Here is a 27,242-nt window from a genome sequence, read left to right as displayed (position 1 = left end):
CGTGAGTTTGAGTGAACTCCGGGAATTGGTGATGGACAGGGAGGCCTGGCATGCTGCAATTCATGGGATCGCAAAGAGTCAGACACAACTGAGCGACTAAACTGAACTGAAGATAGACTGGTTTGATCTCCTGGCAACCAAAGGACTCTCAGGAGTCTTTTCCAACACCACAATTCAAAGGCATTAATTCTTTGGTGCTCTGCCTTCTTTAAGGTCCAGCTCTCAGAATGACACATGAGTAGTGGCAAGACCATAGCCTTGATTATAGGGACTTTTTCAGCAGAGTAATGTCTCTGCTTTTAACACACTGTCTAGGTTTGTCATAGCTTTCCTGCCAAGAAGCAATCATCTGATTTCATGGTTGAAGCCATCATCCACAGTGATTTTAGAGCCCAAGAAGAGGAAATCTGTCACTATGTCACCTTTTCTCCTTCCATTTCCACGAAGTAATGGGGTTGGATGCCATGATCTTAGTTTTGTTTAATATTTAGTTTTAAGCCAGCTCTTTTACAATCCTCCTTCACCCTCATCAAGAGGCTCTTTAGTTCCTCTTTGCTTTCTGCCATTAGGGTAGCATCAACAGCATATCTGAGGTTGTTGATGTTTCTCCCGCCTATCTTGATTCCAGCTTGCAACTCATCCAGCCCCGCATTTCTCATGATGTGCTCAGCATATAGATTAAACAAACAGGGTGACAGCAGACAGCCCTGTCATACTCCTTTCTCAATCTTGAAGCAATCAGTTGTTCCATATAGGGATCTAATTGTTGCTTCTTGAACCACCTACAGGCTTTTTGGGAGACAGGTAAGGTAGTCTGGTATTCCCAACTCTCTAAGGGCTTTCCACAGTTTGTCATGATCCACACAGTCAAAAGCTTTAGTGTAGTTGATGAAACTGAGATAGATGTTTTTCTGGAACTCCCTTGCTTTCTATATAATCCAGTAAAATGTTGGCAATTTGATCTCTGGTTCCTCTTCCTTTTCTAAACCCAGCCTGGACATCTGGAGTTCTTGGTTCACATAATGCTGAAGCCTAGCATGCAAGATTTTAAGCATGACCTTACTAGCAAAGAAATAGAGGGAAACAATAGAATTGGAAAGACTAGAGATCTCTTAAAGAAAATCTGAGATACCAAGGAAATATTCCATGCAAAGACTGGCACAATAAGGGACAGAAATGGTAGGGACCTAACTAAAGCAAAAGATATTAAGAAAAAGTGGCAAGAATACACAGAAGAATTATACAAAAAAGATCTTCAGGACCCAGATAATCACACTGGTGTGATCACTCACCTAGAGCCAGATATCCTGGAATGCAAAGTCAAGTGGGCCTTAGGAAGCATCACTACGAACAAAGCTAGTGGAGGTGATAGAATTCCAGTTGAGCTATTTCAGATCCTAAAAGATGATACTGTGAAAGTGTTGCACTCAATATGAATGCAAATTTGGAAAACTCAACAGTGGCCACAGGATTGGAAAAGGTCAGTTTTCATTCCAATTCCAAAGAAAGGCAATGCCAAAGAATTCTCAAACTACTTCACAATTGCACTCATCTCACACACTAGCAAGTAATGCTCAAAATTCTCCAAGCCAGGCTTCAACAGTGTGTGAACCATGAACTTCCAGATGTTCTAGTTGGATTTAGAAAAGGCAAAAGAACCAGAGATCAAACTGCCAACACGCAGTGGAATATCAAAAAACCAAGAGAGTTCCAGAAAAACATCTACTTTGGCTTTATTGACTACACCAAAGCCTTTGACTCTGTGGATCACAACAAACTGTGGAAAATGCTTAAAGAGATGGGAATACCTGACCACCTGATCTGCCTCCTGAGAAATCTGTATGCAGGTCAAGAAGCAACAGTTAGAACCGGACATGGAACAAAGGACTGGTTCCAAATAGGGAAAGGAGTACATCAAGGCTATATATTGTCACCCTGGCTATTTTAACTTATATGCAGAGTACATCATGCAAAAAGCTGGGCTGGATGAAGCACAAGCTGGAATCAAGATTGCCAGGAGAAATATCAATAACCTCAGATATGCAGATGACACCACTCTTATGGCAGAAAGCAAAGAAGACCTAAAGAACCTCTTGATGAAAGTGAAAGAGGAGAGTGAAAAAGTTGGCTTAAAACTCAACATTCAGAAAACTAAGGTCATGGCATCTGGTCCCATCACTTCATGGCAAATAGATGGGAAACAATGGAGACAGTGACAAGACTTTATTTTTTGGGGGGGGGCCTCCAAAATCACTGCAGATGGTGACAGCAGCCATGAAATTAAAAGACACTTGCTCCTTGGAAGAAAAGCTATGATCAACGTAGATAACACATTAAGCACAGACATTACTTTGCCAACAAAGGTCCATCTAGTCAAAGCTATGGTTTTTCCAGTAGTCGTGTAAGGATGTGAGAGCCAGATTATAAAGAAAGCCGAGCACCGAAGAATTGATGCTTTTGAACTGTGGTGTTGGAGAAGACTCTTGAGAGTTCCTTGGATGGCAAGGAGATACAACCAGTCCATCCTAAAAGAAATCAGTCCTGAATATTCATTGGAAGGACTGATGCTGAAGCTGAAACTCCAATATTTTGGACACCTGATGTGAAGGACTGACTCATTGGAAAAGACTCTGATGATGGGAAAGATTGAGGGCAGAAGGAGAAGGGGATGACAGAGGATGAGATGGTTGGATGGCATCACTGACTCAATGGACATGAGTTTGAGCAAGCTCTGGGAGTTGGTGATGGACAGGGAGGCCTGGTGTGCTGCAGTCCATGGGGTTGCAAAGAGTCAGACACAACTGAATGAATGAACTGAACTAAGCTATTAGCATGGGAAATGAGTGCAACTGTCCAATGGTTAGCACATTCTTTAGTACTCCCGTTCTTGGGAATTGGGATGAGGAATGACCTTTTCCAGTCTACAACCACTGTTGGGTCTTCCAGATTTGCTGACATATTGAATGCAACACCTTGATGTCATTCTCCTTTAGGGTTTTGAACAGTTCTACTGGAATTTCATCGTATGCACTAACTATTAACAGCAATGCTTCCTAAGGCCCACTTGACTTCACACTCCAGAATGTCTTTCTGTGGGTGAATGACCACTCAGCTGTAGCAATCCAATTCATTAAGATCTTTTTTGTACAATTCTTCAGTGTATTCTCATCATCTCCTCTTGATACCTTCAGCATCTACTAGGGCTCTACCATTTCTGTCCTTTATTGTGCCTATCTTTGGGTGAAATCTTCAAAACAAAATGAAGCAGGGCAAAGGCTAACTGAATTCTGCCACGAGAATGCACTGGTCATAGCTAACACCCTTTTTCAACAACTCAAGAGACGACTTTACACATGGACATCATCAAATGGTCAATACCGAAATCAAACTTATTACATTCCTTGTAGCTGAAGATGGAGAAGCTGTATACAGTTGGCAAAAACAAGACCTGGCGCTGACTGTGGCTCTGATCACCAGCTTTTCATAGCAAAATTCAGGCTTAAATGAAAGAAAAGGGGGGAAACCACCAGGCACAACTGAAATCAAATCCTCTATGAAAATGCAGTAGAAGTAATGACTGCTGCTGCTGCTGCGTTGCTTCTGTCGTGTCCGACTCTGCTCGACCCCATAGACGGCAGCCCACCAGGCTCCCCTGTCCCTGGGATTCTCCAGGAAAGAACACTGGAGTGGGTTGCCATTCCCTTCTCCAGGGGATCTTCCTACCCCAGGGACTGAACCCGGTTCTCACGCATTGCAGGCAGACACTTTACCATCTGAGCCACGAGGGAAGCCCACCTTAAGGGAAGGAGGCCTAAAGGAAGGAGGCCTTCGGAAGGGAAGTGACGTACTGAGCCCTGGATTCAGGTGATGGGACTCATGGACCTCAGGTGCTTGCCAAGGCCTGTGCACCCTCCTGCGACGCACGGCCACGCAGGGCAACGCCTTACCTTACCGCACTGCTTACACTTTCCTTCCTGCCGACGCCTGTGCACCCAGTGGTGACGCACAAAGTTCTGTGGGAAAACAAAAGTAAACGAATACGTTTCAATCTGCAAACTCCAGAACTCTTTTTTTTAAAGTGTTTTAAGAGTAGAGATTTCCATGAACCATCATTTAAGCCCATCTTAGCACAAAAACAAGTATGTGCCTCTGTGATCTGTTTAACAATAAACACGAATCCACTTGGGAAAACGAAGCTAAGTCTCCATCTTTGGTGATCTTTCATGTTTGCAGAAACCATCAGTCATGCCTTCTCTCTGCAGCTTCCTGGTGACAAATGCCTGTAATGAATTCCTGGTACTCTGCTTTCTTCTTAGTAAAAACATGGTTAGGTTTGTGACCTTGGGCTGGGAGGTAACTGAGGCGGGTAAGAAATATTCTTAAAGAAAGGAGGTGAAGGAGAGAAGGACAAAGACATCCATTTTAGAAAACAAATGTGTATTTAATGCTTTATAAGTGCCAGGCAAGCATCATACTCAACATTTGTGTTAGGAAGAATTTTAAAGAAATCAAATTCTCAGAAAGAAATAGATCTCATGATTTGAGAGTTTGTTTGTTTTTTAACCAGTGAAAGTAAAGGAAGAGAAACGCTGAAGAAAACTGATGACAAAGACAACAGACATGGGCATATCGTGAAATTCTGTAATGAGGTTGTCCTTAGGTATTCTGAATGGGATCAGTTTCCAAGGTCTATCCTGGGCTTGTTTGTGTGTGTGCTTAGTCGCTTAGTTGTGTCCAATTCTTTTGTGACCCCATGGACTGCAGCCTACCAGGCTCCTCCATCCATGGGATTTTCCAGGCAAGAGTACTGGAGTGGGGTGCCATTGCCTTCTCTGCTTAGTAGCTTAGTTGTGTCCAATTCTTTTGTGACCTCAGGGGCTGTAGCCCCCCAGGCTCCTCTGTCCATGGGATTCTCCAGGCAAGAATACTAGAATGGGTTGCTGTTTCCTTCTCCAGGGGAGCTTCTCAACACAGGGATCCAACCCATGTCTCCTGCATCTTCTGCCCTGGCAGGTGAGTTCTTTACCACTGCACCACCTGGGAACCCCCATTCTTGGCTTGTGCTGTAGGAAACATGGAAGGTCCTTTTCCTTCTAAATAGATAATCACTCAAGAAGCACATGTCACCCAGCTGTTGGGATGCTTTATAAGAGAGAAAGTGGTCTTCAGGCCTAATGCTACAGGTAAACCCTAGTAACCTACACACAATTCATCTCTCTTAGGCCAATTCACCTAAAATACTTGTTAATGTTTTTATCCTGTCCTTTTCTAAGAACACATACTTTACCTGAAATTAACATTTGTATTGTCAGCCCACAGTCTATGTTTTCCCTTTAAAGTAGGCCCTCTAATATATATTCAATTGCAAATACTTGCTGCTGCTGCTGCTGCTAAGTCGCTTCAGTCGTGTCTGACTCTGTGAGACCCCAGAGATGGCAGCCCACCAGGCTCCTCCGTCCATGGGATTTTCCAGGCAAGAGTACTGGAGTGGGGTGCCATTGCCTTCTCCGTGCAAATACTTACCTAATGCCTACTATCCAGGCATTGTTCAAAGTAAGGAGGGACACAGAAAACATCAATGTCAAGAAAAAAAATGTTAAGACATGAAATTCAGAGTGACAAAGATACCTCTAACAAGCATTAGCATTATCAATTCCAAATTGTCACATCTATTTCTCTTCATTATGTCAAACCAATTTAAATTAAAACTTAACAAAGATCCTGGAGGAACAATGGTCTTTTAACTATAATAAGATATAAAGAAGTATAATGGTACTACTAATTAGTCTAGTTTTTGTCTTGCTTTTTCTACTGTGGCAGTTTAATAAAATAAGGACACAATTCTTACACTGTTCTCAGAAAGAAGCTAATAATAATAGTTAACATTTCTTGAGTACTATCTCTGTGTCAGGCACTTTTTAAAATGCCTTAAAATACATATCTAATACCATACACAAAAATAAGCTCAAAATGGATTAAAGATCTAAATGTAAGACCTGAAAACTATAAAATTCTTAGAGGAAAACATAGGCAGAACACTGTCTGACGTAAACCACAGCAAGATCCTCCATGACCCACCTCTCAGCGTAATGGAAACAAAAACAAAATAAACAGATGGGGCCTAATTAACCTTAAAAGCTTTTGCACAATGAAGGAAACAATAAACAAGGGAAAAGGCAGTCTTTAGAATGGGAGAAAATAATAGCAAAAGAAACAACTGACAAAGAATGAATCTCCAAAATACATAAGCAGCTCACACAGCTCAACACCAGAAAAACGAACAACCCAATCAAAAAGCGGGCCAAAGAACTAAACAGACGTTTCTCCATAGAAGACATATGGATGGCTAATACACACATGAAAAGACGCTCAACGTCACTCGTTATCAGAGAAATGCAAATCAAAACCACAATGAGTACCATCTCAAGGCGGTCAGAATAGCCGCCATCAAAACGTCTACAAACAATAAATGCTGGAGAGGGTGTGGAGAAAAGGGAACCCTCTTACACTGTTGGTGGGAATGCAAACTGTTGGCACCATGGAGAATAGTGTGGAGATTCCTTAAAATACTGGGAACAGAATTGCCATACCACCTGGCAATGCCACTGCTGGGCATACACACCAAAGAAACCAGAATTGAAAGAGACACACATACCCCAGTGGTAATTGCAGCACTGTTTACAATAGCTAGGACATGGAAGCAACCTAGAGGTCCACTGGCAGACAAAAGGATAAGGAAGTTGTGGTACATATGTACAATGGAATATTACTCAGCTATAAAAAGGAACACATTTGAGTCGGTTCTTATGAGATGGATAAAACTGGAGTCTATTACACAGAGTGAAGTAAGCCAGAAAGAGAAACACCAATAGAGTATATTAACACATATATGGAATTTAGGAAGACGGCAATGATGATCTTATATGTAAGACAGTAAAAGAGACACAGATGTAAAGAACAGACTTTTGGACTCTTGTGGGAGAAGGCAAATGGTGGGAGAAGGTGGGATGATTTGAGAGAATAGCACTGAAACATGTATATTAATATATGTAAAATAGATGACCAGTGCAAGTTTGATGCATGAAGCAGGGCACTCAAAGCCAGTGCTCTGGGACCACCCAGAGGGATGGGGTGGGGAGGGAAGTGGGAAGGGGATTCAGGATGGGAGGACATATGTGTACCCGTGGCTGATTCATGTTGATGTATGGCAAAAACCATCACAATGTTGTAATTATCCTCCAATTAAACTAATTAATTTAAAAAATGCCTTACATATAATAATAATTTTAATTTTCATGAGAATTTTTGTGAATAGAGGTGCTATAGAGTTGATAAGTACTAGTAAAACCCTGAGTTGGTAAAAACATTGAAATATGTCTATACTGATTGATAAATTGCAGTTCGGTGCTTCTACCATCCCTCTGGCTCCTCCATAGCTACCATAGCACCCTCCATGCCCTCAACACTGCACACCATTTCTACCTCCTCATTATTAAGAAATTAGAATGTTAATTCTGGGCATAACAGGTCTCTAAAATTCTGGAGCTCTCTTCTGAAAATAAACCATGTTGCCTGGACAATGCCATTGGGTTCCACCACAAAGTCAGAAAACTGGGCTATGCCCCACTGATGGCAGCTGTCTGTCCAGGTATCAATATAAACAATTTAGGGGCCTATGGCTGCAAGTCCAGGAACCTGCTTACTGTCCATACCTCCAGGTCAGTGCAGAAACTCTACTGGGATGAAGGTACCAGACCCTTCACCTCATAGATGAGGCAGACTGCTCCAGCTTTTCAGCCCACTCACATGAGAAGTTCTGCCTGGGAGGACGGGGGCCAACTGCTAATTGTACTCTATCCCAATTCACATCATTGTAGGGCAGCTTATCAAAAGGTCTGACTTGAATTATCATCATCATCCTCATTTTACAGATGATGGAACTAAGGTATAGAGTGGTGACTTCAAATGTTAAGGGCTGAGCAAGGATTCAAACCCAGGCAGGCTGGCAAAAGAGCCTGTATTCTCAAGCACTCTGTTGCAGGGCCTCTTCTCTGCTCTGAAGCATCAAGTTCAAGCTCTTTCAATAAATGATTTCAATGACAGTCAGTAGTGGAAATATTGAATACATAAAAATGTCAGGCGGTATTATGAGAGATAGAAAAATTTACTATAATTGCTGTTAGTTTAGCAGAAGCTGGGGGAGAATGAACAATAACACTGATGTTAAGAGAAACTCTGCTTATTGAGATTATAAATCACCTAATGACTCTCCATTTAAGAATTGAAGGAGGGAAACACTGGAAAAATTTGATGCAATTACCTATGAGAAATCATGATTGACTCATGGGATTATTTAGTGAGTGACAACCTTAATCAAAAGATTAAACCAGCAATTTCCACAAATCAACAATTACTCAGAAACTATGAGACTGACGATGAATCATTTGTGAGGCGACATATATTGTTTGGTAAACAGATTTATAATACCATGTAGTTTAGTTTATTTAGGGAATAAAAGAGAACATTTTTAAATTGCTTATTTAAATACTTATGACTTTGCAAGTTGAATATTTTTAATATCACCCTTCCTAGGAAACAGGTAGGCAATTGAGGCACAGACAAAATAACTCATACAAATCACCACTGTAGAAACTGAGTAATTGTCTCTGTGACTCTGATTTGAGATGTCAAGTATCGATCTATTTAGAGGTCTTCTTAGATCTGATATAAATTTTTTTCTATTGCTGCTTAAACATAGCTTGAACAAAGTGAAAGCCAATAAATGTGTGTTGAATTGAATGAAATTCTCAACCTAATTTCCTTGACAAATCACATAGCTACCATTTTGGAGGATCATCTATTGTTTTTTATCAGTTAGGGGAAAAAGAACACTTCTAGAGAATCACTGCTGTTTTATCATCCATCTTTCCCAAGCACTTAAAATTTTCATACTATTTCCTTTTGACTATTATTCATTTCTCCTAAATTATTGAACTGAAATCAGACTCAGAAGCCTCACACTGCAAATGTGAGTGTTGATACATGCTGTTAAGATAGCAGAGCAAGGCTTCTAAGACTATAACATCTTTTTATTGTTCATCAATAATCTGAATTATTTATATACCACCGTCAAATACTGGGTAAGAATAGGGTTATTACTTATGGGTGTTAAAATCTTGGCGATCCATTATTTCAGGGATTATTTTCAGTATGGTTAGCAAAAATGTATAACACAATTGCTCAATTATTGTCCAAAGCAGCCAGTTCGATTCATAATATTCAGTTCAGTTCAGTCGCTCAGTTGTGTCCAACTCTTTGCAACCCAATGATTGCAGCATGCCAGGCCTCCCTGTCCATAGCCAACTCCTGGAGTTTACTCAAACTCATGTCCATTGAGTTGCTGATGCTATCCAGCCATCTCATCCTCTGTCGTCCCCTTCTTCTCCTGCCTTCAATCTTTCCCAGCATCAGGGTCTTTTCCAATGAGTCAGTCCCTTCGCATCAGGTGGCCAAAGGATTGGAGTTTCAGCTTCAGCATCAGTCCTTCCAGTGGACATTTAGGATGGACTGGTTGGGTCCCCTTGCAGTCCAAGGGACTCTCAAGAGTCTTCTCCAACACCACAGTTCAAAAGCATCAATTCTTCAGCACTCAGCTTTCTTTATAATCCAACTCTCACATCCATGCATGACTACGGGAAAAACCATAGCTTTGAGTAGACAGACCTTGGTTGGCAAAGCATTACTCATAGAGTTTTTTAAAGTATCTTAGAAATTATAGACCAATCCAAGCAGCTTATGCCTAAGGAAACTGAGTCCATTTGGAATGTTTCAACTTAGAGGAGTCAAACCAACATTCATTAAAAAAAGTCCAGGTATCAAGCACCCCACAAAGCCTAGGAGACAGTGATTAACAACCCTGCTCCAGGTCCCAGCCCTAGAGACACCACTGAGGGAAAAAGAAGCAGAGATGGCCTTGGAACACAAGTCAAACTAATTCTAAAGTGACTGTTTCTTTCATTTACATAAAGTAAACTATCTAAGGTCTCTTAATTAAGAATCCCCATGGGTCATGCATCCCTGGTGGCTCAGTCAGTAAAGAATCTGCCTGCAGTGTGGGAGGCCTGGGTTCGATCCCTGGGTTGAGAAGATGCCTTGGAGACAGGCATGGCAACTCACTCAAGTATTCTTGCATGGAGAATCCCATGGACAGAGGAGCCTGGTGGGCCACAGTTCATGGGGTTGAAAAGAGTCAGACACGACTAGGTAACTAAGCACAGCACATAGCATGTGACATAAGAATCATTTCCAAACTGTACTCTTAGAATAAGAGTTCTTAGAGATTTGGGGGGAAATTAAGCCCTTCATGGGCTTCCCAGGTGGCTCATTGGTAAAGAATTTTCCTGTGATGCAGGAGACCCAGGTTTGATCCCTAGGTCGGGAAGATCCCCTGAAGAAGATAATGGCAACCCACTCCAGCATTCTTTCCTGGAGAATTCCATGGAGACACCATGGGGTCACAAAGAGTCAGACACAACTAAGCAACTAACACTTTCACTCCTCTATAAACTCATTTGGTTAAAAGATATTCACTGATCACATTTTCTGCATCCTGCTTGGTACAATGAGTTTGGAACAAACTTCATGAGTGATCTCCCAAAGCTTACACTAAGGAGGATGGTAACAAACAAGCAAATGAGTAATACCTGTAAATAATTATGACATACAAAGTGCTCTGAAGGGCAGAACAAGGTGCTTTGATAAAGAACAATGTGCGACCTATTTAGAGGTGGAAATCAACAAAGACCTCTGAGAGGCTCTAACTGTTAAGAAACAGCTGGTCATGAATAGAGATCTCCTGTGCCGTAACAAAACACACAAATATCAGAAGATGAAGAATATCTTGATGTGTGCCTCAAGAACTGAAATCCATGTGGCAGACAGATGTGTTGCAAGAGGTTGGCTGGCCCAGCCTATGCGGGGCTTTTGACTTTTCATGCCAAGCCAAGGAGTACAGTTTTCCTCTAAATGACGTGGAAACCACTGCCAAGTTTTAAGCTGGAAAATTATATAATCCAGTGTTCACTTTAAAAGATCACTCTCTTATATCATGGTGGATCGATGGGGTAAATTAAAGAATCCTGGAGAAGTTACTGCAGTGGTCCAAAGCAAGGGATCATGGTGTCTCAGGCTAGGGCACTGGCAACAGAAATGGAGATAAATGCATGATTTGAAATATATTTTATAAATAAAATTGATAGGGCTGGCAAATGGATTAAGTGTGGGGAGTACCTGAGAGAAGCATCATTATGACCCTGTGTTTTCTCATTTGTGGAGTTGGACCAATGGTCCTCTCATTTTCTGAGATACAAAACAATTGAAAAATATAGTTTTTACAGTGATGGCAATAGAGTTTGGTTGGTAATGTATTATATTTGAGATGACTCTGACACATTCAATGGGCATATCAAATGGAACTCCAAGTGTTTCAACCCAGACACGATACTGAAAACCAAAGGACTGGAGGAGTTCTCCCAACGCCAGCAGGCACAGTGTAGTCCAGTACTAACAAGTCCAACAAATACGTAGAAATCAGGGCATGAACAATGGAAGGACTACCCAGTGAAATATTTAAGAGAAACATTAAGAAAGCTGTCACGACACGAGAGCATTTCAAGATGGAGGAAATACTGAGTAGTTTGAACACATTTGAAAGACTGAATAAGAACAGAAAATAGCTAATGAATCTGGCATCAAGGAGATATTGGCAAGATTTAAAAAAGTAATTTCAGTGAATGGGTAGAGTAAGACCAGATCAGAACAGGTTAAAATGCCCAGGAGGGAAACATGCTAGAAACAGTTTATATGGCTAACACCTTCTGGAACTTTAGCACTGAACACAACACTGAGAGTCAGAGCTGCAATTAAGACACAGTTGGTAATTGAGGAATATTCTTGTTTGTTTTTGTTTTTTAAAGATGGGAGGTCTCAGAGCACGTTAATGGTGATAGAAATAATCTACAAGGAAGGTGAGGATTTGAAAATGTAGGCATGGAAGAAATAGCAAGTCCTTGATATGAAGACAAAGGAAGACACTGAAAACACTCATGAAGGGCCTGGCTTCACAGAAGAGAAATAATACAGCTACTGAAAACACATCCCCCCAAATCCTTATGTTAGAAATTAGAAACAATCACAATTACCTATCCAAATGGAAAAAGAGAAATCAAAGGACAGGGAGCCAAATATGGATACCCTGGTTAGAAATTTATAAAGTCCATCTTAAAAAACTCAAAACGATTTCTTCTACTGTCCTAAGTAAAACGTCTCCTTCATTTGAGCCATCACTGAGTTATCCCTTGGCCAGTGCTATAGTGTATTCCAACGACATCAAGGGTAAACACAACCCTATCATTTTTCTTAAGACTCTCTCACCCTACATATGACCCATAACCAACCTCTTGCTGACATAATAGACAAGCACAGTGGGAACGGACAGCTAACGGGGACAGCTATTTTTATCTCTCTCTACAACCTCCACTGCCAGCCTATTCTCACTCCATGTTTTCTCCCAATCTCCTTGTATTAATCAGTAACAATATTATTCTTCTTCACTGCGTCTTCATTCATTAACTGTCATTAACACCAATCTATACTCAGACATCTTCTATTCCTATCTTACCCAGTCATCAAGCTTATAGCTTTAATTGCTACCTCGAAATGCTGACAATTCACCAATGTCTGACCTCTAGCCCAGTCTTCCTCATAAGTTCTAAACTTATATAACCACTCAGCTTTCTGTTGGATATCACCAGTTGGGAGCCTCAGGACAACTCAAACTTGAGAGTCCTACAACTGAACTCATTACTTCTCTACCATATCCTCAAGGCAATTCATTTGCCAACATATTTGTCCTTATAGTCAAAGGACAGGGGAGCTTGGCATAAAGCTATGGTTTTTCCAGTAGTCATGCAGAGATGTAAGAGTTGGGACATAAAGAAGGCTGAGCGCTGAAGAACTGATACTTTCAAATTGTGGTGCTGGAGAAAACTCTTCAGAGTTCTCTGGACAGCAAGGAGATCAAGCCAGTCCATCCTAATGGAAATCAATCTTGAACATTCACTGGAAGGATTGGTGCTGAAGCTAAAGCTCCAATACTTTGGCCCCCTGATGCAAGCAACTGACTCACTGAAAAGACCCTGATGCTGGGAAAGATTGAGGGCACGAGGAGAAGGGGGAGACAGAGGATGAGATGGTTGGATGGCATCAGAGATTCAATGGACGTGAGTTTGAGCAAACTCAGGAAGCTGATGAAGGATACAGGAGCTTGGTGTGCTGCAGTCCATGGGGATCACAAAGAGTCAGACACCACTTAGTGACTGAAAACAACAACCCCTGTCCTTGTGTCCAAAATCCAATCAACTAATATATCCTGACCATCTTATTTCCTTCAAATTCACATTTACCAATTTTCTCCATCTCAGTATTACTGTTAGTTCAGATCACCATTATCACTTCCAAAAGACTCTGATGCTGGGAGGGATTGGGGGCAGGAGGAGAAGGGGACGACAGAGGATGAGATGGCTGGATGGCATCACTGACTCGATGGACATGAGTTTGAGTGAACTCTGGGAGTTGGTGATGGACAGGGAGGCCTGGCGTTCTGCGATTCATGGGGTCACAAAGAGTTGGACATGACTGAGCGACTGAGCTGAACTGAAACTAAGAGAATAGCCAATTTCCTCCATGCCTTTAACACTGCTGCTCTTGAAATACATGGCATCCCCTCCACACTGTAGATAGATTAATATATTTTGCTTAAAATTGTTCAATGCCCCTCTAATTACTATGATGATGAGACATGCCTTGATTATAAGAGCCTTCGTGGTCTCACTTCTGCTTATCTCTTGGGTCTCGTGCCTTCCTTGTATGTCCCTCACTTTTGAGCCTGTGTGGATGTGTTCTGTCTAGAAGGTGCTCACTCACCCCCGAGCTGACGATCCCCCAAACCTTCACTTAGATCAATCCTTTGGGACTCAGTTTAGTTGCCACCTCTTCCAGGTGGAATTAAAATAGACCAAAAGCCAATAAAATACTATTTCTTTCTTACCTTTTCAATTCTACCACCATTCCCTCTCCCTACTCTCTGGCTCATTCAATAGACCTTCGCTCTCCAGGGCATTCTATGAGAAGAAGAAAGGGGAGCAGACACACCCTGAAGAGACTTGGGGGGTTTACTGATTGTATTTGTTGAGATACTGATAAGACACTAATGTGAAATGGAGGGAGACAGATTTTTTTTAATCCCTGATGACAATGAATGCAGTGAATCAATGGGAAATAAAAGGTGGCATTTGCACTAGAGCTCTGAAATACTTACTTCTCTTGGTGATCTTGAACCTCCTTCTCGAAATGTTGGTTTACATCTGAAATTAATCTGTCATTTAAAAAGAAAAGTGTATTATATTAGGGAGAGCACCTAACTAGAATTACCCTAAAAATTACCTAGAGTTACCCTAAAAAACCAACAAATCCCATGGGCGAATGACAACACTTGCTGTTATTGTGAAGAAATAGGCCCATACCAGGCTTTTCTCTCTAACCTTTTTATTCCTTTACCCAAGAGTCAACATGAAATGATATCAAATTAAAGCTCAGTAAACAATAGAGTGGATGTAAACCTTAAGCATAGTCCTCCCATTATTAATCTGGTGATAACGCTGGACTTCTAGGTTTTTAAAAGAGCATAGTTGTCAAGAAGTTGAAAATGAGAACTGACGCTTTGTCTCTGAAGTCCAAACACTTGCAGGGTAGCAAAGATTGCAGCAGGTGGCGCTGTCTCACCTTTTCTAGCTGTTCAATGCAGGCGGTATGGACGACAATCTTACAGACTGCACACTTCCTCCTGAGAGCTGATTTCTACAACAGACAATTCAGAAGACAAGGAGAAACGTTAGCAGTCTGCTCTGAAGGGTTCCCTGGTAGTAAAGAGAACATTCAGAAATAAGGCAAACATAAACCAATTTAAAACTTCATCATAGACATTCAATAATATGACAAGCTTCATCAATAGTCCTTTGATCTACTAAGCAGCTACATAGTCACAACTTAGGGTGGCCGAGATGTTCTCTTTACAACATAATTATATACTAGATGTTATATGTTGAGGATATACTATGAGCCAAGTTCTTTATTCTGCTGTTTTTTCCTTCTCTAAGTTTCATAACCTAACATGGTAGGCATTATTATCTTCTAATTTTTTTTTTTTCATGTTTACTCTAAGGGGTAGGGCCAACATACCAGGTTCAAAACAAGCACTCTTTCCCTACAGTCAAAGAGTCTACATTTCAAGGGGCCTTCACCTCGGGGTTTTATTCCCAGCACAAACCTAAACAAACCTACTTGGGTTTCTGCCCAGATAGTCTGGAAAGTAAAAAGACAAGTCTAACTTTTACTAATCATTATCATCATCATAGCAGCAGCAACAGTAACATAAGAGCAACTCACATTAATGTACTACCTGTCATGTGCTAGGTATTCTAGTAAGCACTTCACAAACAGTAACATTTAATCCTCACCACCCTGAGAAATAAGACACTATTCTTACTTTCATTATACAGATAAGAAAGCTGAGGCACAGGAAGTTATACATTTAGAGCACAGCAGGGCCAGGTGGTCTGAAACAAGACTCCTGCTTAGAAGCATTACATAGTTTGGCCTCGCGGACACTCAGTGCGAGTTAAAAATTCACAATAAAAATACTCCCTGAGGCTGATCTTTTCTCTAACTAAAAAACAAGCAGTAGAGAGAGGGAGAGGAAGGTGTGGAAATCTTGATTCATTGCTCCTAGTGCCATGGAAAGTGTAAGCTACCAATGCTCAGGTCTCTCTGTGAAGGACAAGCTAAAAGGCAGAATTGCATGAATAATTTGGGGGTTTGAGCACTGAAAGAAACTTACTATAACAAAGCCAATCTGTGAAATAGCCCATCAAAGCATCGATGTGTGAAAGGCCCCGAGTCCCTGTCCTCAAGAAAGGCACTGCCACACGGTACATTCTGAGGACTGGCTTCTCCTCCTGGGATTTGATTTTTGAGCTAAAAATTGAGGTGGTACTGCTACAAAAGGAGCCTGGAAGAAATGCAAACCAGCACCTTGGGAGGGACAGAATTGGCAAAGAAACTATAGCCTCCTGCCTCCTAGACGGCTCTACCCATTCAAACACAGGTCTCCACAGTGTCATCAGACACCAGTCAAGCACCAAGAACACTGCAGTCAGTACTGCGGCAATGACATGTGTCACCCTAATACCCACTGACTAAGGTTTAGGTACTGTGCTTGCAAATGCTTTCATCATTCTTGGTTTCCCTCTGCCTGAGGAAAGGACATGGTCTGGAACTTTAAGCAAGTTTGGCAATCAATTGATTTTGCAAAAAGACAGGATAAAGGGAAATCCAAGCATCTAGCTACACCACTGAAAAGTGTCTTGGCTTCACTACTAAAAAGAAAGAGGGGATGATGGGTGGGAAGAAGAAGGAAGGGTAGGAGAAGGGGAGAGAGAACAAGAATGACAAGCAGAAGCGGCGGCACCAGCAAGGGCGACATCACTCAAGGCAACAGTAATAAAATTCCAGGTGTGTAGTTTTTCATGGGCTGAGTGCCCATTAGCAAACTCCTGATGCGCTCCTGTTAGCTGGAACTCCTGGTGGGGACCACCGCTTTAGCGTAACCTGCAGCAAATGCATGGGGCTCTAGAGTCCTGTTGCTCAAGAGTTACAGTGATGCTTGAGAGTCGATCTCATTCTACCTTTTATCCACCAACCCCTAGGAGATTTCACAGCAAGCAAGCAAAGTGATACTCTCATGGTAGCAACCACTTACAGGGTTATTCAAGGCCACCTGAAAAGCCTCCCTCCAGTTAAGTCCTGCCCTGGTCGAGCTTTGCGCCTGACCGTGTGCTCTGTGCTGGGGTCTGCACAAGATTGCATAAGGGCTCCATGAGGCTCCTAAGAAGCCCCTGGGGATGGTGGGAAGGGTCAAACATGCACTCGTCGAAGCCAGAACACCTCTTCCTTGCCTTGCTTTCTGTCTGGATTTCAAGTCAGGATCTTTTTTGAATACGGGATCTTGCCGGGAAAAGTTTGAGAGCCAGTAGGTTAAGACCGTCCTCTCTCAGTTTCCTAGGATAACGTGCAGTTACACTGATACATCAGGTTCAGTCCCTGGGTCAAGAAGATCCCCTGGAGGAGGGCATGGCAACCCACCCCAGTATTTCTGCCTGGAGAACGCCATGGACACAGGAGCCTGGTGGGCGACAGTTCATAGGGTTGCAAAGAGTTGAACATGACTGAAGCGACTTTAGCACACATCCACTCACACGGATATTATTCATGTGTAATAATGCAAGAGCAATGTACTACAAATGATAATATATGAAGAAAAGTGCCTTACACTATAAAACTGATTTTATTTAGACAATATTGAATTTTAAAGGCCCTCATAAAATATAATATGTGCTTCTATGCCTTCTGAGGCAGAATATATAAACCATAATCTGAATTTGTCTTTATAAGCACAACATGATGCATTTTACTATAGAGAACAGTCATTTTTCTGCTTCCTATCTTCCTATCAGGCTAGAAGTTGTTGTGTCTGACTTTAGTTGCCCTCAATTTCCTAAATGACGGTTTCTAAACAGCGTATAATCTGATAAATTAGATAATTAAGGTCTATATATAATCATATGCAAAATTAAGTGAATAAATTCTGATTGAAGGCCCCAGGTCTTTTTCCATAGTAGAAAAATATATCAATTTTTGCTTCTCAACTGATGAAAACTGTTTCAGTGAATCAGAAGTCCGAACTGCTGACTTCTTGGTTTATCACTGTGCTTCAATTGGTTCAAGTTCTTTGAAGCAGCTGGATAATAAGCTCCTGGGCAAAAATGCTCAATTCATGCTTGGTTATATTCCAATTTTTATTTGCAAGATTCAAACTAAATATAAAGATAAAATGTAGGAATCTAGGTATTCTAAATACTGTAAGTATTCACCTTTTCTTTAAAAGCTCTTAATTTAAGTCAATACTTTCTTCACTATAAAAAATGATAAAGCAAGAAAAGTCATTCAAATTAAGTTGGCAGATTAGCTGTCATTCTTCTTAGTGGGACAGCTGTGATAGAACCTAGCACCAAAATGCAAATTCAAAAATAAATATGACCTGGGAAGTAAACATGCTTAACAATTATAAAAGTTTAATAATTCGCTCTCTTGATTTAAAGGCCAATTAGGCTTATTGCTTCAAATATCAAGTGACCTCAGTACCTTTCCAAGGGTTTCCTCATTTTGTAAAAGGAGGTTCATGAATTTGTAATTGTGTATGTGTCCATGTGTGCAACATCTGTAAAAACTAGTGGGAAGGCACATCTGGGAAAACTAAAACAATATAGGCTATACTATAAATTACATATGGCACCCCACTCCAGTACTCTTGCCTGGAAAATTCCATGGGTGGAGGAGCCTGGTAGGCTGCAGTCCATGGGGTCGCCAAGAGTCAGACACAACTGAGCGACTTCACTTTCACTTTTCACTTTCATGCATTGGAGAAGGAAATGGCAACCCACTCCAGTATTCTTGCCTGGAAAATCCCATGGACAGAGGAGCCTGGCAGGCTATAGCCTATGGGGTCACGAGTCAGACAAGACTAAGGGACTGAGCACACATGCAGTGACCAGAATTGACTCATATAATCGTGCCACCATGAATGATATGCTGTGCTTTAGGATGGTGGGCACAACCTGACCAGCAGACCTAACAGTGATGGAAGAGAACACCTTCCCAGTTCTGACTGGGCCCTGCACGTTTCCCATGCTGCAGGCATTGCTGGCACTCTAAGCAGCAACAATTCCTTTCCAAACTTTGGCTCATCTCAGGCACAGAAGTAAAACAGCCTTAGACCACTGGCACTGGGGATGGAAGCTGGAGGGGGGCTGAAAGGACCGGAGGCAATAGTGGTAGAAAGTATGCAACTGTCCCGGAGAAGAGTTAATATCTCATCCCATCCCACCTGCCCACTCCCTTTTGTCACAAGTCCCTGATTCATCTGTACCACCAAGCAAGCTATGTTTGCTTCCTTTGAATAAGAGATGTGATTTCTACTAAATAATAAAGATCTGGTGGTAGGCAACAGCATTTGATAGAAAGAGAGAGAAGCAAGGGAGGGAAGGAAAGAAGAGGAGAAAGAAAAGGAACCTAGCTTCACAGGTTTATGATTTGTGACAGGTCAAGGCCACCACGCTACGAGGTAACTTAATTCAAATGTCACCCCTAATAATGTGAAATCTGACCCAAGAACCGTGTATGACAAGGCTGACTGAGCCTCTCCCCAATAAACATCCAGCAAATCTCATGTTTCCCTGAAGATGAGCGAGTCATCGTGCCTCTGACCACATCTCTCCTGCAGTATTTTTAAAGATACCCTCCCCCAACACACACACACACACACACACACACAGAGGTTTAATCACAGAGATGAGAAGCAGAGAAGCAGGAGGAAAAATTTAGTCTCCAGAGCCCATGTGGCTACTCTTTCTCAGCCTCCTGTCTCAAGAGACCTCAGGGGCCAGAGCCTACTGCTGGCCAAACAGTAGTATGGGCCTGGCAGCATCTCATTGCAGACAGAGTCCCCAGAACACAGGCTCCCAGATAAAATGCAAGAAACCAATGTTTCCATCAGCCCTGCCCCTGTCACAAGGCCACAGGGACAAAAGGATGAATGGCCAGGAAAGTGGCTCTGGGCAGGGATGCAACCACACTAGGAGAGGGGAAGGAAGCAGACAAAGTCCTGGGGGGAGGATGAGATGAGGAGCTGAGTGGTGAAAAGCTGGGAGAAGAAGGCTGGATGACTATGAAGTAATTAGCCTCCAATTAAAATAAATAAATAAAAAAACAAAAAACAGAAGGCTGGATGAGGTGGTGGGCTGAGCTTCCAAACTCAGGCTCCCCCAGCTGTCTTCTCCCCAGTAATTCTAAACCTCCTCACCCTTCCCACCTCATAAGAATCATGGTGAAAAAGAGAAGCTGAGTGCTGGGAGTCAGGTAAAGGAGAAACAGCAAGTAGGGCGAGAAGAATTTTATCCTCACTTCTGCACCCGAAGCTCTGTTTACAGGGAGGCACTCTGATGGAAAAGGGAGACGGGGCGATTGGGCCCTGTCTTCATCCCTTCTTCATCTCCAAGGGTGGAGGTAAAGGAAACCTCCTAAGCCTTCCGAGGGTCAGGAATCCGGCAAACCTTTAGTGGGGACTGCCTCTATGGGCAAGGCAAACAAGAACACTGCTGCTGTCTAATCCTAGGTAAATGGAAAACAAGAATTCTTTGATTTATTTAAAAACCTAATTAGAAGAAATGACAAGCATCCTTGGCAAGTGCTACTCCTCTGGGGCGTCTAGGATGCAATCTGTAAATTGGTATCAGGGAAAAAAGAAGACTGACATTATCTGGAGGCTCCATTACTGTGGCTTCAGGGCCAAAGCAAAGGCTTCATGGCCACTTGCGAGGGAGCCTGTCTTTCTCAGATAGAAAGACAGGACATTTTGGACAAATCAAGAGGGTAGGTAGCTGAAGTACCAGCACACCCCTATTGTGGCCTCTCTTACTTGGCAGGATTGCTACTTTGATGGCAGGATTTCACTAGCCTGGACCTGGGAGCAGAGAGGCCACATGTCAGGACAAGTCTGTGCCCAGGGAGAGTCTCCGAGCCCTCTCTCTCTCTCAAGAGTCTCCTGGAGGGAGACCTCGCTCGGTGTGACAGGGTGCCAGCCCTCGCCCTGGGCACCACTGCGCATGTTGGAGAGTCCAGGCCTTCATGTGTCAGGGCGCCACCTGTTTGCACCTGTGTCCTCTGGAGAGGGCTCAGTGAGGGGGCTGGAGCCCTCTGAGACACAGCCCATCATCACTGTCTGAGATACTAAAGATGCCAGAAGCGCCTCAGAATATATGAAAGCAAAAGGAGCAAGACCAACAGGAGGCTGGGTCAGGGATCAGATAAACTGTAACAGAAGTACTCATGCAACGCTCACACACACACCCGTACACCTAAATCTGCGGTTCACTGGAATCAGGGCGGTCGGAGGTGTCTGACATAGTGAACTCTGCATGTTGCTGAAACACGGAGTGCTAAGCAGGAAGTGAAGCAAAGGAAGCTTCTGTCCTTCCTGGGAGAAGCTGGCAAGCCACTTGAGACAAGGAGGACTCGAGACGAAGCTTATTAACAGGAGAAGACCCTGCGTGGCTAAATGCTAAATGAACAGCTCGGACAATAAAGGCTGTCATTTAGAGCAGAGGCTGAAGCAGTAAAAAGCACCTAACAGGAAAAAAGAAAAAAAACCACATACACAATTCTTTAACTGGCCTTAAAAGATATATAAATATTTGAAAAACTGAAGACACTGTCGCAGGAAGAAGATCCAGAGTCTCTTTACACAGTAGGCACTGATGCCTCCTAAGAGGAACAGATCCGGTTTCTGCATGTCCAGTGGGGCCCCGAGCCAGGGGCTCACAGGTGTCCATTTGCATGAGTCATTGGGCATTGCATTTCATGGTGGAGTGTGGAGGCTTCTCTGTGTGTTGGGGCAGGCGATCAGGTGGAGGTCCACAAAGGCAAAGAGTAGGAACGCTGGCTGTGGGTCACGAGGAACTCAAAGAGAAATAGCAGAGCAAAACCATTCCCGAGAGGCCCAGGGTTAAAAGGATAAGGTTACAAGGAGATGGGGAGAGTCCCCTGTGTTTCCATACTGCTCTAATCCAACACCAGGAAACACTGCCTGATCCATAATAGGAGCTCAAGAGATGTTCTGGAAGAGAGGGAGAGAGGAATGGAGGGGAGAAGAATGGGCTTGCAGAACAGGCCTTTCTCCTAACATAAGCCCCCAGACTAACCTCAGGCTGGAGAACTGGTGGCTTTGGAATGATGAGAGAAACCTCCTCCCCCTCCAAGGCACAGGCATTCTCAGGCAACCCCGAAAGGAGAGAGAAAGTGGGACCTAGCGGTGTTTGAGGGACAGAAGACCTTTATAAATCTTAGAGGGAAAATGGGGTGCATAGGCTTCATGGGGAGGACAGCTGAACAAATTTTGTGACCACAAACGGTGTCTTTGAGGGAGTTTCAGAGACATCAGACAAGAACGGTATCTTGCCAAAGGCTGAAAGTGAAAGTATTAGTCACTTAGTCATGTCCAACTCTTTGCAACCCCATGGACTGAAGCTCATGACGGTAGCCTGCCAGGATCCTCTGTCCTGGGAATTCTCCAGGCCAGAGTACCTGAGTGGGTAGCCTTCTCCAGGGGATTCCCTTCTTCAGGGGATCTGCCAGAGACCCAGGGATCAAACTCAGGTCTCCATTGCAGGCAAAGCAACCATACTCTAATTTTAAATGGTGGTTTTTAAGTAATGAGAGTTCATAGTGAAAATCCACATATTAGGCAATGAGGGCCTGAATTGGAATGATAAAGAATGGAGCAGAAGTAAAAGCAGAAAAGCCAGAGTGATGAACCACTGAGAGAGTGGGGCCCTCTTTCCATCTCACGCAGGTCTCCCGAAAGGAGGCCTCAGCCTGGGCTTTATGTCTTTCAGGAGCAGACCAGCCCCGGATGGCTGCACTCCAAGTCCATGGTCAGCTTGCTGCTGTGCGCGCAGCAGCTGACTACATGCCCTTGTCTCTCGTGCCCTGTTATGGTAGGGACTGCCTCTGAAGTACTGCAATAGAACTCACTGAATGCGCTCTTCAAACAGTAGAGTTTGTTCTGTACTAAGGCACACATTATCTGAAGCACTTTGCATATGAAAGTGTTTATGTTTCCAGAGACACCTCCCCTGAGGAACCACAGATAAGCCTGTAAATCTCGGGTAGGCAGGACCCATCGGAGCTAAGACACAGAAGGGCCTGCTCCACAGCGCCCTAGAGACACAGAGAGTAGGAGAAAAGTGCCATTGTTTGGACACGCATACATTTTTTTATTTTCCCAACAGCTAGTGCATTTTGTATTTTTCATGTGAAGAGAAAGAAAACCAAACTCTTAGAGCAGGAAGCCAAAGGGAAAGGAGCTGAGTATGAAGAACCACATGGAAAAAATGAGACTGCCACCTGGAAACCTTACCTCTTCCAGAAAAGCAGCCAATCAGGGCTCACGGGAGGAACAATTTGGGAAGAACCAAATTACTAGCTAGCGAGTTAATTCAAAGCTAAAGTTGATGGCTGGTTATCAATTGAAGCCTCACTGTGTTTTGACTATTGGATTAGGATTGGAACAAGTCGTGGTCAGAACAGCACAGGCACATTTTGGTTTTGTTTCTTTAAATAGTTATTTGGCTGTGCCAGGTCTTAGCTGTAGAAAGTGGGATCTCCGATCTTAGTTGTGGCAGGCAGGATCTTTAGTTGCGGCATGTAGGATCTAGTTCCCTGACCAGGGAGCAAACCTGGGTCCCCTGCGGTGGGAGTGTGGAATCTTAGTCACTGGACTAAGGAAGTCGCTAGGTTCATTTTAAGAGGGGAAAAAGGTACATGTCCCTATCTCAATAGTTCACCCTTACAGTGAAACTCCTGGTGGCTCAGGCAGTAAAGAATCTGCCTGCAATGCAGGAGACACAGGGTGGAACCTTGGTCCAGCAAGATCCCCTAGAGAAGGAAATGGCAACCCACTCCACTATTCTTACCTGGGTAATTTCATGGACAGAGAAGTCTGGTGGGCCCAGTCCATGGGGTTGCAAAAGAGTTGGACATGACTTAGGGACTCAACTCAACAGTGAAATTTCTACCAAATCAGTCTCTTTAAGAGTGATTTAAAAGTGGCTTATGCTAGAGAATTTAGTTTGTTTTTTGTTTGTTTGTTTTTAAATGAGAAGAAAGTGATAGGCACAGGCTTCTCTAATGGGCTTTAATAAAAAACTGCCACGTGACTCTTAGGAGAAGTCTACGTCCTGGAATTTGATTGGGTAACTGGTATACACATCTACTACCTTTTGTACATCTACATAAAATTCAGGTCCAGTTACTGAGACATAAACCAAACATAGATTGCAGCTGTTACTTATGAAACGGATGAAGAATGGCCTGCTAAGTTTGTATTGGCTGGTGCAAGTTTAATGGAAACATACCAACACATGGTTGCCCCCAGAACCAGGCTGATGATGCTCTGGGTGCCCCTCATTGACTGGTCCAAGACTGGTGTTCCTTCTACCAGCTTTGCATGGCCATCATGCATGAAAAAGGGACTTCTGACTAATGAACTCCAAGAAATCATCAAAAATCCATAATTCTATTTCCTATTCCTGATTCTCATTTTACCCAAGGAGACACCATATTTCCATGACTACTATTATTGACTGTCTATGCACTGTTACTCTCATCTCTTGTTTTGCTGTGTATTTTCTTCTGCCTGCTTGTCTTTGCCTCATTTCTTTTTTACCATTTGTTTCCTCTGTGCCTCTCAGCTTTGATGTTAGCAGGTTCTAACAGTGGCTGGTCAATAGCTTTAAGTTTATCACGTGTTATCTTTCTGCTTTGGTTCTTCTCAGCTGCTTTTATGGCTGTTCCCTGCTCAATATTTGTACTCTCTTCAAAGTTATCTCAGATCAAAGCTGCCATGTATCTTTCTGTAGATTGAAGTGCTTCTGTATGTACACAAAAATGTATATAAATACGATTACAAGTATACAGGCACTAATAAGTAGATACGCAACTAGAAAACACAAACACATGTGTACTCACTATTTTCCATCAGTTAGGTGTGAGTTGGACATGTTACAGAAGTCACAGTAGAGACAACAGGAAATGGTGTTTCAATGTTCTCTTAATTGTCTTACTCTAAGGTAGTGTATCGGGCTTCCCTGGTAGCTCAGAGGTTAAAGCGTCCGCCTGCAATGCGGGAGACCTGGGTTCGATCCCTGGGTTGGGAAGATTCCCCTGGAGAAGGAAATGGCAACCCACTCCAGTATTCTTGCCTGGAGAATCCCATGGACAGAGGAGCCTGGCGGGCTACAGTCCAAGGGGTCGCAAAGAGTCAGATATGACTGAGTGACTTCACTTTCACTTTCAAGGTAGTGTATCAAGAGCAAAGCAGAGATCTGAAGCTTAACATAAACTAGGAAACAGCAACCACAGTTTGCCTTTTAATATTTGCCAGCCTGATAGCACCATATATGCCATCTTACTTGCAGCATGATTCCTAATACATTCGCATTATCAGTTCACTCCCTGGAAATACACGGAATTTTTTTTTTCTTCTAAAGTTCACAGCACAAGATCTCTAAACAATAATCTAGAGACATTTACTTTAATCCATAAGATTGCATCTACTTAAAAAGCCATATCAAACTGTGGTAAATTACCTATCCCTTCACTGTCATTTCCAACATCCCAAGCTGCTGAGGACATAATGAAGACAAAGTCTTTCAGTCAGTCTAGGCCAGAAGACCACCATTTCAATTTCCATTCACCCAAAACTGTATCTCCAATTGGCCATGTGGTTTTCCTTCACATACATACAACTACCGATACCATTTTTCAATAAGGATACCATTATCACTAGAGTATTTACCAGAAGGCTGGCAGTGTGATATACACCCCATGTGTCTGAGAGACACAGCTCAGCTCAGCCGCACAATGTGGGTACCATTCACCTGCCTTACAGATAAGCAGCTGAGACCCAAGGAGACTGAGCAACTTGCCCAAGAGACGCTGGCCAGGAGTGGAACTTAGGTCTTTCTGACTCAAAACCATATCCTTCTATTACATCTTACTACTTACCTTTCATTTTACTAGTGATGGATTAGGGGAACAAGACTAGTGAAGCTAGGAATCCATTATATTTGACATGATTGCCTTAGATGATCTGTTCTCATGAGAATCCCAAGGAGATGATTAATGACAACCTACCATGACGCCCTGTGCCAAGAATGGTCAATAGCAGTCTCTATCTTCCAGGAGAATCAAATAAGAAGGGCACAACATAGGCAAAACTGGACTTAAAACCCTGCAATACCTGTAGAAGTGAGTGTGGCATCTCCCCGTGAAGAGCCTTAAAAATAAGGCAGAAATTCAAACATCTTGGATTCTAAGTATAATGATACTTAAATGGCAGGGCTGATCTGGGGATTGATGTCTGTGTGTGTCTTCCAACAATCTCATCATTGAACTCATTCATTCATTCTGTGAAAAAGGGTAGGGTAAGCACTCAGTGCTACCCGGTTCTCAGTGCTGAGGATCCAGGCAGAGTCCCGTGCTAAATGAAGCTTATGCTTTAATGGAGGACACAGACATGAGTAAGATGTGATGCTGTTACAAAGACGAGAAAGTGATGAGTGCTGTGAAAGATCTAGAGACTGGAGAAAGGGCTCAGCTGGGCTGGTTGTTTCACCCTCTTTTATTCAGTGCAAGAGAGGAGATGATGACGGGGCCCTGAAGTTAATACCTGGACACCCAGGGTATCCAATACCCTGGCACTGCCTGCTTGGTTTCAGTTTCTGACAACCCCCTGAAACCACTTTTACTTGAGGAATAACAATCAAAATAACCAATTTTTATTGATCACTTGTAACTGGCCACATCAGGCATTGCTGCATATGCTTTATCTCACTGACAGTTCATGGAAACCATAAGGAGTAGGTATTATCCACACTTTAATGTGGCATATCTAGGCCTCAGATATGAAACTGAGGCCTAAAGAGGTTAAAACAATGAAGGACATCACACAACTAGAAAATCCCAAAGACTAGATTTGAAGCTGGGTCACTTGTGGCACCCCACTCCAGTACTCTTGCCTGGAAAATCCCATGGACGGAGGAGCCTGGTAGGCTGCAGTCCATGGGGTTGCTGAAAGTCGGACACAACTGAGCAACTTCACTTTCACTTTTCACTTTCATGCATTGGAGAAGGAAATGGCAACCCACTCCAGTGTTCTTGCCTGGAGAATCCCAGGGACGGGGGAGCCTGGTGGGCTGCCGTCCATGGGGTCGCACAAAGTCGGACACGACTGAAGTGACTTAGCAGCAGCAGCAGCACTTAATTCCAAAGCCTGCATATCTTCTCAAACAAAGACCTCAGAGCAGATTTTGCCAATTCCTTGCATCTTTAAAACACCACCTTCTGCAATCTGTATCTGTCTGGCATATGAGGTAGGAAAAACAAAACCAAAAAAATCTCCTAAAATACAGTCAATGTCACCTTGGGGCCAGTAGTAGTTCTGGGTAACT

General features: G+C 42.9%; 1 protein-coding gene across 1 annotated transcript in view; it reads right to left on the bottom strand.

Annotated features, from left to right (window-relative positions):
• Positions 1-27,242, bottom strand: part of DGKI (diacylglycerol kinase, iota) — a gene marked incomplete at its 5' end in the record, with an annotated part of 321,800 nt that overhangs the window by 269,086 nt on the left and 25,472 nt on the right. The window contains 3 exons of the mRNA XM_010831746.1: positions 3,948-4,013; positions 14,378-14,434; positions 14,842-14,916. Coding sequence (XP_010830048.1) covers positions 3,948-4,013; positions 14,378-14,434; positions 14,842-14,916 — 198 coding nt within the window. The remainder of the gene's footprint in view (positions 1-3,947; positions 4,014-14,377; positions 14,435-14,841; positions 14,917-27,242) is intronic.

Source organism: Bison bison, unplaced genomic scaffold (assembly GCF_000754665.1).
Source record: "Bison bison bison isolate TAMUID 2011002044 unplaced genomic scaffold, Bison_UMD1.0 scf7180017864530, whole genome shotgun sequence".
Classification (NCBI taxonomy): Eukaryota; Metazoa; Chordata; class Mammalia; order Artiodactyla; family Bovidae; genus Bison; species Bison bison.
Note: the sequence above shows the minus strand (reverse complement) of the source record. Positions and strands in the feature narration are given on the sequence as shown.